At 44.8% G+C, this 12,233-nt stretch overlaps 2 protein-coding genes across 2 annotated transcripts; both read left to right on the top strand.

The window, feature by feature from the left end:
• LOC8054938 (dual-specificity RNA methyltransferase RlmN) lies at nt 2,540-6,138 on the top strand. The gene is made up of 8 exons (XM_002458173.2): nt 2,540-2,797; nt 2,894-2,996; nt 3,734-3,831; nt 3,908-4,038; nt 4,120-4,228; nt 4,804-4,995; nt 5,070-5,206; nt 5,582-6,138. Exons 1-8 carry the CDS (start codon nt 2,621-2,623, stop codon nt 5,856-5,858), a joined length of 1,224 nt encoding a protein of 407 aa, XP_002458218.1. The 5' UTR covers nt 2,540-2,620; the 3' UTR covers nt 5,859-6,138.
• Nucleotides 7,979-10,149, top strand: LOC8058222 (CASP-like protein 4U1). The gene is made up of 2 exons (XM_002458172.2): nt 7,979-9,402; nt 9,594-10,149. The coding sequence occupies exons 1-2, from the start codon at nt 8,342-8,344 to the stop codon at nt 9,916-9,918; spliced, it is 1,386 nt and encodes a 461-aa protein (XP_002458217.1). The 5' UTR covers nt 7,979-8,341; the 3' UTR covers nt 9,919-10,149.

Below are 12,233 nucleotides of genomic sequence, written 5' to 3'. Positions count from 1 at the left end.
GTGACGGCAGGAGGCCAGGAGGCCAGGACCCGTGTTGCGGTTGCGGGCTCCACCAGGGGCCGTCAGGAAGGTTACACTCGGGGCGTGTTTAGGTGCTTGTTTAGTTCAAAAAATTTTACAAAATCGACACTGTAGCAATTTTGTTTGTATTTAATAAAAATTGTCCAATCATAGATTAACTAGGCTTAAAAGATTCGTCTCGTCAATTTCGATCAAACTGTGCAATTAGTTTTTATTTTCATCTATATTTAATATTCCATGCATGCGTCTAAAGATTCGATGTGACGGGGAATCTGAAAAATTTTGCAAATTTTTTTGGAAACTAAACAAGGCTAGTTGTGAAAACTAAAAAGTTTTCAAGATTACTTGTCACATCAAATCTTTTGACACATGCATGGTATTAAATATAGATAAAAATAAAAATTAATTACACAGTTTAACTGTAAATCGTGAGACGAATCTTTTGATCTTAGTTAGTCTATGATTGGACAATATTTGCCACAAACAAACGAAAGTGCTACAGTATCGAAATCTAAAATTTTTTCACATCTAAACAAAGCCTTAGTTCGCCAGCTGAAAAATTTCACGATACTATAGTATTTTTATTTGTTTGTAGTAATTATTATCTAACCATAAACTAATTAAATTTAAAAAATTTGTCTCGTCAATTCTGACCTAATTAGTTTTTATTATTTAATACTCAATGTATAAAGATTCGATGTGACATGAAATCTTTAATAATTTTGAGTTTTTTTGATGGAAGTAAACCCGGCCTCGCTGTTTGCTTGTGGCCTGTCAGCAGCTTGCCCACCGGGCATACATCTTAACCTCGCGTGTTTAAAATCAGACCCTGAGAATGCTTGCTGCGCCAATTAAGGCCTTGTTTAGATGTACTCAAAAACCCAAAATTTTACAAGATTTCTCGTCACATCGAATCTTACGGTACATGTATGGAATATTAAATATAGATAAAAAAAGATAACTAATTGCATAGTTTACCTGTAAATCACGAGACAAATCTTTTAAGCCTAGTTACTCTATGATTGGACAATGTTTGTCAAATAAAAACAAAAGTGCTACAGTGTTAAATTTCAAAAAGTTTTTGAATCTAAACAAGGCCTAATTAAGGGCGTCTATGGATATTAAAATTAATTGGTAGTTAGTTTAAAATTAACTTTAGTATATCTAAGTAGTAGGACTAGTAAGTAAGCTATTTTTATCTAATTCTTCGACTAGTTTTTAGCCAATTAACAGTTAATTCAAACTAGTTTTTAACCCTAGCCATTAACTAGCTATGTATCCAAATAGGTCCTATGTCTAATCTCAAGCAAACAAAGTCATTTGGAATTTAACTTAGCAAGTGAAAGGTGATTTTGACTCTTATCAACCTGGAACGAGGAATTCGGTCGTGTTCCACGTTTGAAAAGAACTTCCTTTCCAAATGAGAAACGGGACCATTGATCCAAACACAGCGAAAACGTGATCTAGATCAAAGGAATGAAGCGGTGGTGTGTTCTCATCATGCATTTAGATTCTATGGTTTATTTGTGTAAATATCGTATAGACACACTAGATTAAAAAAATGTTTATCTACAATGTAACAAGTTTTGCCTCAAGATATGCTTTCAAAATTGAACATGTTCATCATTCCAGGAACCTCATACCCGCAAACTAGTTGTTATATATTTGTCAAAGTATAGACCTTCTAGAATAGATGAAAGCTAGCCATTGGAATAACAAAACTATCTGTTAATTAGAATGACATTAGCGATCGTGTTGGCTGTGTGGTTTGTTTGCTACTCTTGGTGCTTACCGCTACCTTGATGGCTTGGTGCAGCATGACTACACCGAAGCATTCAATTAAAGATCGTGAGGTGCTCTGGAGGTGATTTTTAGGGGCTATTGGGTTCATATCCCTGCCAAAGAAGACAAAGAACCACTCTAGTAAAAAAGGGGCTTAGATAACACCTTGTGACTAAGCCGACTCAAGTCAAGTCCTCATGTGAGAGCCAACCTTTGTGGGTTTGTTGACTTGATAGAAGTGGTCTGAAAAGTCATGGCTGAAAATACTGTTCGTTGATTTATCATGAGAGAAAAATATTGTTGACTGGCAGAAAAAGTACGGCTGATAAGACAAGCGAACGAGCTCGACATAGGTGACCAACAAAGTCATCGAACCATAGGGATATATCTTTGTGTTATCCCTTGTGTGTAGTATCTCATTTGTTCACTCATTCTCGTGCTTTACTTTGTGTTGCTCAAATTCCTATATCTTTGTGTTGCTTAAACAAATTTAAAGTTCAAGTATTATTATTATTATTATTATTATTATTATTATTATTATTATTATTATTATTATTATTATTATTATTATTATTTATTTATTTATTTATTTATTTATTTATTTTTGCGACAAGAGGGAAATGGAACTTGAGATCGGTTTTGTGCCTTTGTCCGGCGTCCACGTATTCGGCCCACTTTCCGTGGAACAGCCCAGAAAGAAAAGTAGCCCAGCCCTTGTCTATCCATCGGCATTCGGCAGCCTTGGTCGCCAGAAAATTTCACACAGCCAGCCAGAGGCCGCAAACTCCCGAGACTGTACCAGACGGACAATTTCACCATGGCGGCGCCGGCGCAGGCGCAGGTCCTGCCTCTCCTCCGGTGGAGCCGGAGCGCCTCCTTCCTATGCGCCTCGCCTCGCCGCCTCTTCTCCGCCCTCCGCCGCCCCGCTGCTGCTGCCCGCTGCGAGGCCGGCTCCAAGGCCATGCTCAAGGGGATGGACTACTCGGAACTCGAGGTAAGGGCTTTGGCTCAAGACATGTGTGGGTTTTAAGTAGTTCGTTGGTTTGCGTTACGTGCACGCGTGAGATGATTTAGTGCGGGTTCCTTTCAGAATTGGGTGCAGGCGCAGGGGTTTCGGCCAGGCCAGGCCATGATGCTGTGGAAATGCCTGTACGGGAACAACGTTTGGGCTCATTGTTACGACGAGCTGACGGGTAAACTACTAGACTTTGGCTGTGTCAAGTGGAATCCATCTATTTAGTATTAGTATATGCTATTAACTAATCCCTCTTTTTCAAATTACAGTTCAATTTAGCTTTATCCTAACTCAAACGTCTCTAACTGAAAACTATTAACATCTACCAGTTCAAATAAAGTCATTATCAAGACATATTTAATGAAAAAATAATGAAACTAATTTCATACTGTAGATGTCGATACAATTTTTCTACTAACTGGTCAAAGTTAGAGAAGCTTGAAGTAGGACAAAGTTAGAGTGAACTATAATATGGAATGGTGGGAGTAACAAGGACCATGGTTTAGAAATACACAAGGTCAAGTTATACATCACCTGCCCAACCATGTTTGGGTATTAGACTATTAGTTAACAATTGCAGCAGCAGGATGCCGCGTTTCCAATTGGTCAATTTTCATTGGCATTCAAAGAAAGTCATGTCTTATCCACAATATTGTTGTTGCACTATCAAGTATATTTGTTTACTGGTAAGGAAACTGAATAACCTTACAAGTACATCTACCCTTGTAAGAGTTACTAGTTGCATGTCATGTTTCTCTCACTAAGTTCACAACATTTGCTATTGTCCAATGGGGTCTATTGCTTTTCAGTTGGAGAACCTACAAATGTGCTGATTCTTCTCAATGTATGCCATTTGATGTGTTGTCAAGGTGTCAGTTAAATGGAAGCCACCTATTTACCTCTAAAATCCTTCAGGTTTAAACAAGGATTTCAGGAAGATGATAACTGAGCATGCTGATCTCAAGGCATTAACTGTGAAGGACATTCATACTGCATCGGATGGTACCCGTAAGGTAGTTTTCAGTGTTGCTGTTATGTTGTGAAGTGATTTACTGGATATGATTGATTTTTGAACACAGGATGTTACAGATACTGTTCTCTCTTGAAGATGGTTCAGTGATTGAAACAGTTATCATTCCTTGCGCTAGGGGCAGGACAACTGTCTGTGTTTCAAGTCAAGTTGGTTGTGCCATGAACTGTCAGTTTTGCTTCACTGGAAGGTTGTTTACTTCTGTTACAAGGCATTTTTCTTCTCTTGGCCAGTACTGATTCTATGTTTGCTTGGATTCTTTTATATATAGGATGGGTTTGAGAAAACATCTCTCGACAGCTGAAATTGTTGAGCAGGCTGTGTTTGCTCGTAGACTATTCTCAGATGAATTTGGATCAATTAATAATGTTGTATTTATGGTAAGCATTTGCTTCAAGTAATTTAGGGCTTTGATTGTGTTATGATGGTTAACTGGGCATCTTGTTTAACTAGCAGCATACGATTTGTAGTTACTTTTTTTTTCAATCCTGATTTCATTCCCATCTATGCTGTTCTTCCTAAAGTGACATCAACAAATATTGCTGTGGATTCAAATAGCTCTCTTTTTTTCCTAACAGTACATTGAATTTGTGATGTTGTCCTTGCATTTGCTTTGATGCCATAGTCAATTATTTGATTCCATTTTAGAATGCCTTGACCTATATATATGGTTACATCTTTATCAGTTGCCCTTGCCCGTATCAGCAGTATTACTGAACTCTGTTTCTTGTTCAGTTGTTAGGCTTCCTGATGTTGGTTTTGGAGTACTGTGTTAACAAAAATGAAAGTCTAGCTATAGCAACAACATGTATATGTCGTTTGGCCATCTTTTTATGTTTGCTTTCTGCAGTTGACTCTTAATAACATCTCATCGTGTAGCCTACAAGATTTTAAAAGTTATGTTGTTTTTGTTGATTAGATGGTACACTCTTTCATTAATGTCTAATTTATCCAGGGCATGGGTGAACCATTTCACAATATTGACAATGTAATAAAAGCCTCAGCAATAATGGTTGATGGGCAAGGCCTTCAATTTAGCCCTCGCAAGGTTACTGTCTCCACAAGCGGTCTTGTCCCTCAGTTAAAACGCTTCCTCCAGGAATCCAATTGCTCCCTGGCCGTCAGTCTTAATGCAACGACAGATGAGGTAGTGGTTATTCTGTTCCTGTGATTTTTTTTGCGTTATTTCACTGTTTTGTAAACTAATAACTTGTTTTGCAGGTTAGAAACTGGATAATGCCCATAAACAGAAAGTACAACCTTAACTTGCTTCTTGGCACTTTAAGGGAGGAACTTAACCTCAGAAAAAAACAGATAGTGCTATTTGAATATGTCATGCTTTCTGGAGTGAACGACAGGTCAGATATCTGCTTTGGTGTCTTTGCTGACTGTTTTTGTATATTATTAATCTCTTGGCATAGGTTGCATATAAATCTCCTTGCAAAAGATAACTTTCTCCCCTATATTCATAAGGCTTATCTTTTCCTATTTGGTCTTGCAGCATACATGTAGGCCTACTAGCAACAGTCTATAGTTGATGTTGTTATTGTAATCAACTAATCATTAGCCCAGTAGCCGAATTGGAACATTGAATCTTCTTTTTCCTTTCTAATCTGTAGGCAAACTGAATCCTGAATCCTTTTCAGTATTAACCTTTCCGAAGCTATCACGGTTAACTAACACCTGCTTTCACCCTGAACTGTGTATTTTTGTTTGATTTACTGTGCTTGCAGCATGGATGATGCCAAGAGGCTTATAGAGCTAGTCCAAGGGATCCCATGCAAGATAAACCTCATCTCTTTCAATCCTCATGGCGGTTCCCAATTCAAGCCCACACCAGACGATAAGATAATTGAGTTCCGCAACGTTTTAATTCAAGGTGGCCTCACTGTTTTTGTTCGGCTCAGCAGAGGGGATGATCAGATGGCTGCCTGCGGGCAGCTAGGAGAGCCTGGAGACTACCAGCTGCCTCTGCTCCGTGTACCCGAGAAATTTCAGGTTGCCTTGTGATGATAAACAGCGCATACAGTAAACTGGTCCTGAGCAGCTTGACGATCACACGGAGTAATTGGCTTGGAACGACGGTTCGATCGTGCAAATCTTAGTAAGTTCTACCGCCCTCCTGAAGATTGCCTGGAACTCTGCAATATCGTGCAAATCTGAACCTGGGTACTTATGTGACAGCACATTTTGACATGGTGTTGCTTCTGCTAATGCGTGGTGTAACCAAACTAAATTCGATAAGAATATATAAAATGGGTATTTTCTTGCAAATCGTCTCTGTTAGACATTAACAGTGTAACATGCTTTCACTTGACACTGTGATATCGTGCCAAACTTTTTAGCGTCGTCCAGACTGAAGTGGGCTAAAAAGCGGTGCAACGTGCAACCGCGTGACAGTTGGCGTTCTGCGGTCTGAGTCGCCAAAGCTCAACTCTGTTGTTACTGGGTGATGATTCGAAAAGTTTGGAATGAACCTATCGGCGATCAGGAGGAATGAGAGAAAAGAATCTGAAGGACTACAAGGCTGGCTTGCCTGAGCGAGATACCTTAACCATTAAGGTGTGCATGGCACCTAGCCAGCCACCTACACACCTGATCACTCCAACACCAAATGGTGGAAAGAAAAAGCGGAAAAATCTAGCACAGGCGCCCCCACCGGATCAAAGTTCCTCTTATCTTTTCCAAAAGCAAGTCCATCACGCTGCACATTATGGGCGTCTTTAGCACTGATCTGCCGCAGAATACGTAGACACGCGATACACGGTTGCGCCTTGGCGTCTTGCTTTAGGGAGGAGGCCCGGATATTCCATGTTTCCACAGAAGCACTGCCTGATTGCAGGATGAGCTGATCGATGCTACCTTTCGGTCTTTATATCGTGTAGTAATCCTCTTTGGTGAGGGACATGTCTTGCTCAAGTGTAGAAGACTGGAACGTACAGTATATGTATACACGCCGCTGTTATGGCAAATTTTAGGGCCGTTTGATGGACAGTTGTTGAGGCGTAATGAGCTCTTAAAAAAAAAACATGGCAACTTCTCGCGTTGTAGACTGATTGACTGACATGAGTAGCAGGAATATGCGCTGCTTGCCAGTCGCCACCACAATGCGTTGCGACGTTCTGTTGTCAGGTCCCACTTTGAAGCAAATTCTTTTCTTGTGCCTAAAATTTATGTAGACCATCCTTTGTCATGGCCCTCTTAGGGAACAAAGCACCTCAAAATCTTATTATGCGAGGCACGTAGCTATACGTGCTTCCTATTCCTCCTTCGTAGTATATATGCTGTTTCTGCAGATAATATGTTCTTCCAGTGGATTCTGTGTAATAGTAGGAGGCAAAGATTGTTATCGGAATCCAGGACGTACATGTCAAACCAGCAAAGGACATCGACAAGCATCATTGTTGGTTACGTGGTTGGATTAAACCCACATGCATGATCATCGAATAATCATCACGCATGGTGGTGGACTGGGGTCTGGCGTCTGTATTTCTAGACGAGTCTTCTTCGGACCTCTGCCCCTACTCCTATATCCAAGTTGTGCAAACAAAACAAGATCGAGGATCAAGGCCTTGTTTAGTTCCAAATTTTTTTTTGCAAAATATGAATAGTAACACTTTTGTTTGTATTTGACAAATATTATCCAATTATAGACTAACTAGGCTCAAAAGATTAGTCTCGTCAATTCCGACCAAACTGTGCAATTAGTTTTTATTTTTATCTACATTTAATACTTCATACATACGTCTAAAGATTCGATGTGACAGGAAATCTGAAAAATTTTACAAAATTTTTGAGGAACTAAACAAGGCCTTAAAGAATATGAAAAGTTGACTGCTGCCCCCATTTCTGCCCGTCCATCGAAGGAGACGGTTCCCAGTCGCCTACCGGCGACGTGGACGCCAGCAATTATTTTAGGATTGCATCACGAGATGATTTGCAGGTGCCATGCCAGCCCAGGCATGATGTCCAACGTTTGTGATTGACGTGCATCGCACGCTTACGTACGTGTCTGGATCTATGCGTGTCACCTTGTTGCAGGACGACCGACGAGGCCAGGATCAGAAACGGAACCGCCAGAGCGTCTTCTTCTGTAGGTATGGCGTGGCCACTCTCCTCATTTTCGAATTTCGAATAATCCCAAAGCGAAACGAACGCCCGTTTTTGCCGCCAAACCAAATCAATGAAAGCGGAATCATCGTGAATTCGTAGCCCTAATCACAAAACCGTAACGGCGGCCGCTGTGTTTAGAATGGAGTTGCCACTGTGCTCTGCGTAGAGGCAGCACAACAGATGGAGAGGAGAGTGAGTTCCACAGAGCAAAATGGAATGCGACGAGGAAACCAAAGGAAAAGGAAAGAAGAAGCGCATGAAACAGGGAAAGCTACACGTAACCTCCCATACTACAAAACCCGGCAAACTCCTTTCCTCCCCGATCCCTTCCCTTCCTTTCCTTGCATTCTTCCGCCACGCGCGGCAGCGGCACACACACCATGGCGTCCACGCCACGGACGCCGGCTCCGGTGAGGTCGCCGCCGCCCGTGCCTACTCCTACTCATCCTACTCCTCCTCCTCCGCCTCTGGAGACGCCGCAGCCGCCGCTGCCCGTGTCAACTCCTCCTCCGGCTCTGGAGACGCCCCCGCCGCGGCGCGTGCGCACTCCTCCGCCGCCTCTGGAGACGCCCCCGCCGCCGTCGCCGTCATCGTCACAGCCGGGGGACGAGTACCACACGCCGGCGCCGTCTCTGGCGGACGGGTCGCCGCGGGAGGAGGAGGCCAGCTTCCCCAGCGACGGGAGGGAAGGAGGAGGAGCGCCAGCGCCGCCCAAGAGCCCGCAGCTCTCGCCCATGCGCCTCGCCGCGCCACGCCTCCTGCTGCCGCCGCCCAGCCCCCGCACCCCCACCGGGCAAAACGGGCAGGAAGAACAAGAAGGGGGCGCTAAGGCCGCGGCGGCGGGAGCGGGAACGGGAACGGGAACGGCGGCGCCGGCACGCCAGCAGCTCCGCCTGACGGGCCTCGCCCGGTCGCCGTCGTCGCAGAGGTCGCTCGCCACCACCAACTCCTCCCCTTCTCCGTCTCCCTCGCCGACGCCGCCGTCACCGCTGACTCCCGCGGCCGCGCCCGTGGTCAACAACAACAGCAACAACAAGAACAACAGGAGCGGCCAGAGCACGCCCAAGCGCGCGGCAGAGACGAAGCTGCCGCTGTCGTCGCCGGCTGCCACGGCTACGATCGCGGTGCAGCACTTCAACCCGGTCGAGGAGGCCGTCACGTCGCCGCTGCACCTCGGCATCGGCAAGGCGCAGCGGCTCGACCACCACCAGCACCAGCACCAGCAGCGTCAGGAGCAGCACGCGGCGGCGGCGGCGGTGGAGAACGGGGGATCCGTGCCCCCCGATGTGGCGGCCGCGGTCGCGGTCGGCGAGCGGAGGGAGCTGTCGGTCACGCTGCGCCTGGCCACGGCGGTGCTCAGCCTCGCGGCCTTCTCGGTGATCGCCAGCGCCCGCACGTCCGGATGGGCCGGCGACTACTACGCCCACCACCTGCAGTACAGGTCAGTCATCAGTGATCGCCACTAGCTTGAACACGCGTTTTGCACATTTCCTTCGGACGTGTCCTCGGGTCCGTTCCTGACGGCAACAGGAGTTGTTACAAGAACATTTTAAAACGAGTATTTTTTTTTTTGAAACGAAATTTCAAAATAAATAACGAAAAAAATCCGTCTATTTGGCGAATGTATGGCAGGTACGCCGTGGCGGTGAACGTGATCGTGTGCGCCTACTCGATCGCGCAATCGTTCGGCGAAATCCGGCGCCTGATCTCACCAAGGTTTATATTCCGGAGCATGTCGAGCTACTACTGCAGCCTGTTCCTGGACCAGGCTCTGGCGTATCTGCTCATGTCGGCGTCGTCGGCGGCGGCGTCGCGCAACGACCTGTGGGTGTCCAGGTTCGGCACGGACGCCTTCAACAGGAAGATCACCAGCGCCCTGTGGCTGTCCTTCATTGCGTTCCTGATGCTCGCTCTCAACGCGCTCATCTCCACGGCTAATCTCTTCAGCATGCTCTGAGCCTGACACGCTTGTCCTGACATTATTATTGTTGGAATCCAGTACTAGTTGTAAATTTTGGAGTAACTATAGCCGCGAATTAGTCGGAACACACGCGCTATTTTTAGTACTGGTACATCAGGACCACACTTTTATGATTTTATTATCAAAGGGCTAATAGAATGTTTTTCTTTTGTTTTTTTTATATATAGGAGTACTAATCATCTCAAATGTCTATTTTTTTCTTGACTAGTCATTAGTACTAATCATCTCAAATCCAATGGTGAACCCGTAAAGGGACCATAATCTTGTGTCTCGACCAATTCGAAAGATTGTTTGGTCGAGCAACAAGGACGAATACCTAACATTAAGGTTACACAAATCCCTAATACCATCATGACGTAATTAACTCCAAGACTAATTCTAATAATTAGTCGAGGGCCACACCCAGTGGGTGCACTTGCGTGCCACCATTGGATACAAACCACAACTCATGGGGCTCGGCCCTTCATCGCTAGGGAGCTCTGACCGAGAAAAGCTAGCCTAGAAGATTCTCAAAAAAATAAAAGCTACACTAGGAACGTGGCTAGAGTCGGGCATGTTTAAATCCCCGGCACCCGGGGGTCTTGTACGACCAAAGAGATTTAGTAGAAGGTCTCGAGGAAATACCTTGTTAGGATATTGTTTCCCATCCTAGTGAGGGGTTGCCCGCCTATCTCGATGAGGGGTCACTCTCGGCCAAGATATAACGGGACATGACAAGGGGCACATTAGACCCACGCGTCAACATCCTCCAGGGCTTCGTCTCCCTTGGTGTGTGAGGGATGCTAGCATGTGGGTGAACCAAGGAATGGTGGAACGATGTGATCCGAACATGACAAAAGCCTACCTCTGTTATCTACAAAAGTGGCCACACTAGCGGTTCTACATTGTCAACCACAACCACGGATGAATTGGTAACACACCAAACGCCTCGAAGATTAGGATGATAGAACCCTAGCGCTTTCTTGATGATCACAGAAGCTACGAAACCTAATTCTTGTACTTTCCTTGTCCTTTGAAGATATAAAGATGGCCAAGAGACCTTTTAAAAGCCAAAACGATTAATCCATCAAACCCTAAATCAATCTAATGATTCACTTTGCTGCCACTAATCATAAACTCTCTTGAGCATTCTAACACGAAGTAACTCTCTTATGGGTGTAGCGCTTGACGTCCAAACTAGGATAAACCCTCTTGTCGTGCCTTGGGTGTTAACCATCAAAGTCCCACAAGCCGACCACTAATCACTAGTCGTGGTTACAAATCCACAACAAATGGAAACTCAATCAAATTCATAGTTGCCTCGATGGAATCTTATTCTTCTTTTTATCCAAATATTCAACTAAGATCATTATAAGGCTCTTTTTCATCATGCATAAACTAACCAACAATTAGGATAAGCATAAAAGTGGAAGCTTTGATAAAAATGGATACACCCAATACATCAGAACTCAATGCCAAAGGCTAGAGAAAGATTGTTTCCACATAAAACATAACAATTTAGCACATACATGAAATAGCGTATTTAGAATTATAACTAGACACCCCTACTCCCAGTTGTTTATACCCGATTCATAACTAGAAAGCTTCTCTAGTCCTCGACCAACTAGAGCTAATAATAAATAAAAGTTCTGAAATCTAAAATACCAATATAGGAATAGTCTTATATATTTGGTGGGTTATATGGTAATAACCTGCAAAAATTAAACCTATTTACAGATTTGATGACAACCTATGCTCGTAGTAGTATGTACGTGCTCACAATAGCAGACACCATGTGTCCATGTGCTTGTGAGTCGTGACACTCCTTTTTGATGCATGAGGAAATCCACTGTCGTGGTGAGCAACGACACACTAGGAGACGCTATATAGCGCCATGCAACCCGAGGCCTGCTAGCCTGACCCAAAGCACGGCGTTTTGGCTTGGCCCAAGCACGGCCTGGCCCGGTGGGGAGGTGCCTGGGCCGCACCCCAGGCCCGTGGCACGGCCCGGGCATGGCACAGCGCCAACGGCCAGCCCGGTTAGGCACGACGCCAACGACCCAGCCCACGAAGGGAGAAGCCGCGACACCCATCTATATATAAGCCCCCTGTAACCCTAACCCTAATCGCTTCCGCAGCTCCGCTCCCGGTCTCACTCTTGCTCTTACCTGGCGTCCCGGTCTCGCTCTCCTCGATCCGTCGCTCACACTCGCATCCGACTCCGACAATCCTCTGCGGTCGTCGTCTCCATCTCCGGTGACCTCACCGTCGTCCGCTGCTCCATTTATAAGTCCCCTCGTTCCTCTAACCCT

This window comes from Sorghum bicolor, chromosome 3 (genome assembly GCF_000003195.3).
Source record: "Sorghum bicolor cultivar BTx623 chromosome 3, Sorghum_bicolor_NCBIv3, whole genome shotgun sequence".
Lineage (NCBI taxonomy): Eukaryota > Viridiplantae > Streptophyta > Magnoliopsida > Poales > Poaceae > Sorghum > Sorghum bicolor.
This window is presented reverse-complemented; position numbering and strand designations above follow the sequence as displayed.

Excerpts from the sequence above, each read along its gene's own strand:
- LOC8054938 (XM_002458173.2), top strand. The coding sequence starts at position 2,621 with ATGGCGGCGCCGGCGCAGGCGCAGGTCCTGCCTCTCCTCCGGTGGAGC. Across the intron at positions 2,997-3,733 it reads TTGTTACGACGAGCTGACGG|GTTTAAACAAGGATTTCAGG; the intron begins GTAAACTACTAG and ends AAAATCCTTCAG. Across the intron at positions 4,229-4,803 it reads TTAATAATGTTGTATTTATG|GGCATGGGTGAACCATTTCA; the intron begins GTAAGCATTTGC and ends TAATTTATCCAG.
- LOC8058222 (XM_002458172.2), top strand. The coding sequence starts at position 8,342 with ATGGCGTCCACGCCACGGACGCCGGCTCCGGTGAGGTCGCCGCCGCCC. Across the intron at positions 9,403-9,593 it reads GCCCACCACCTGCAGTACAG|GTACGCCGTGGCGGTGAACG; the intron begins GTCAGTCATCAG and ends AATGTATGGCAG.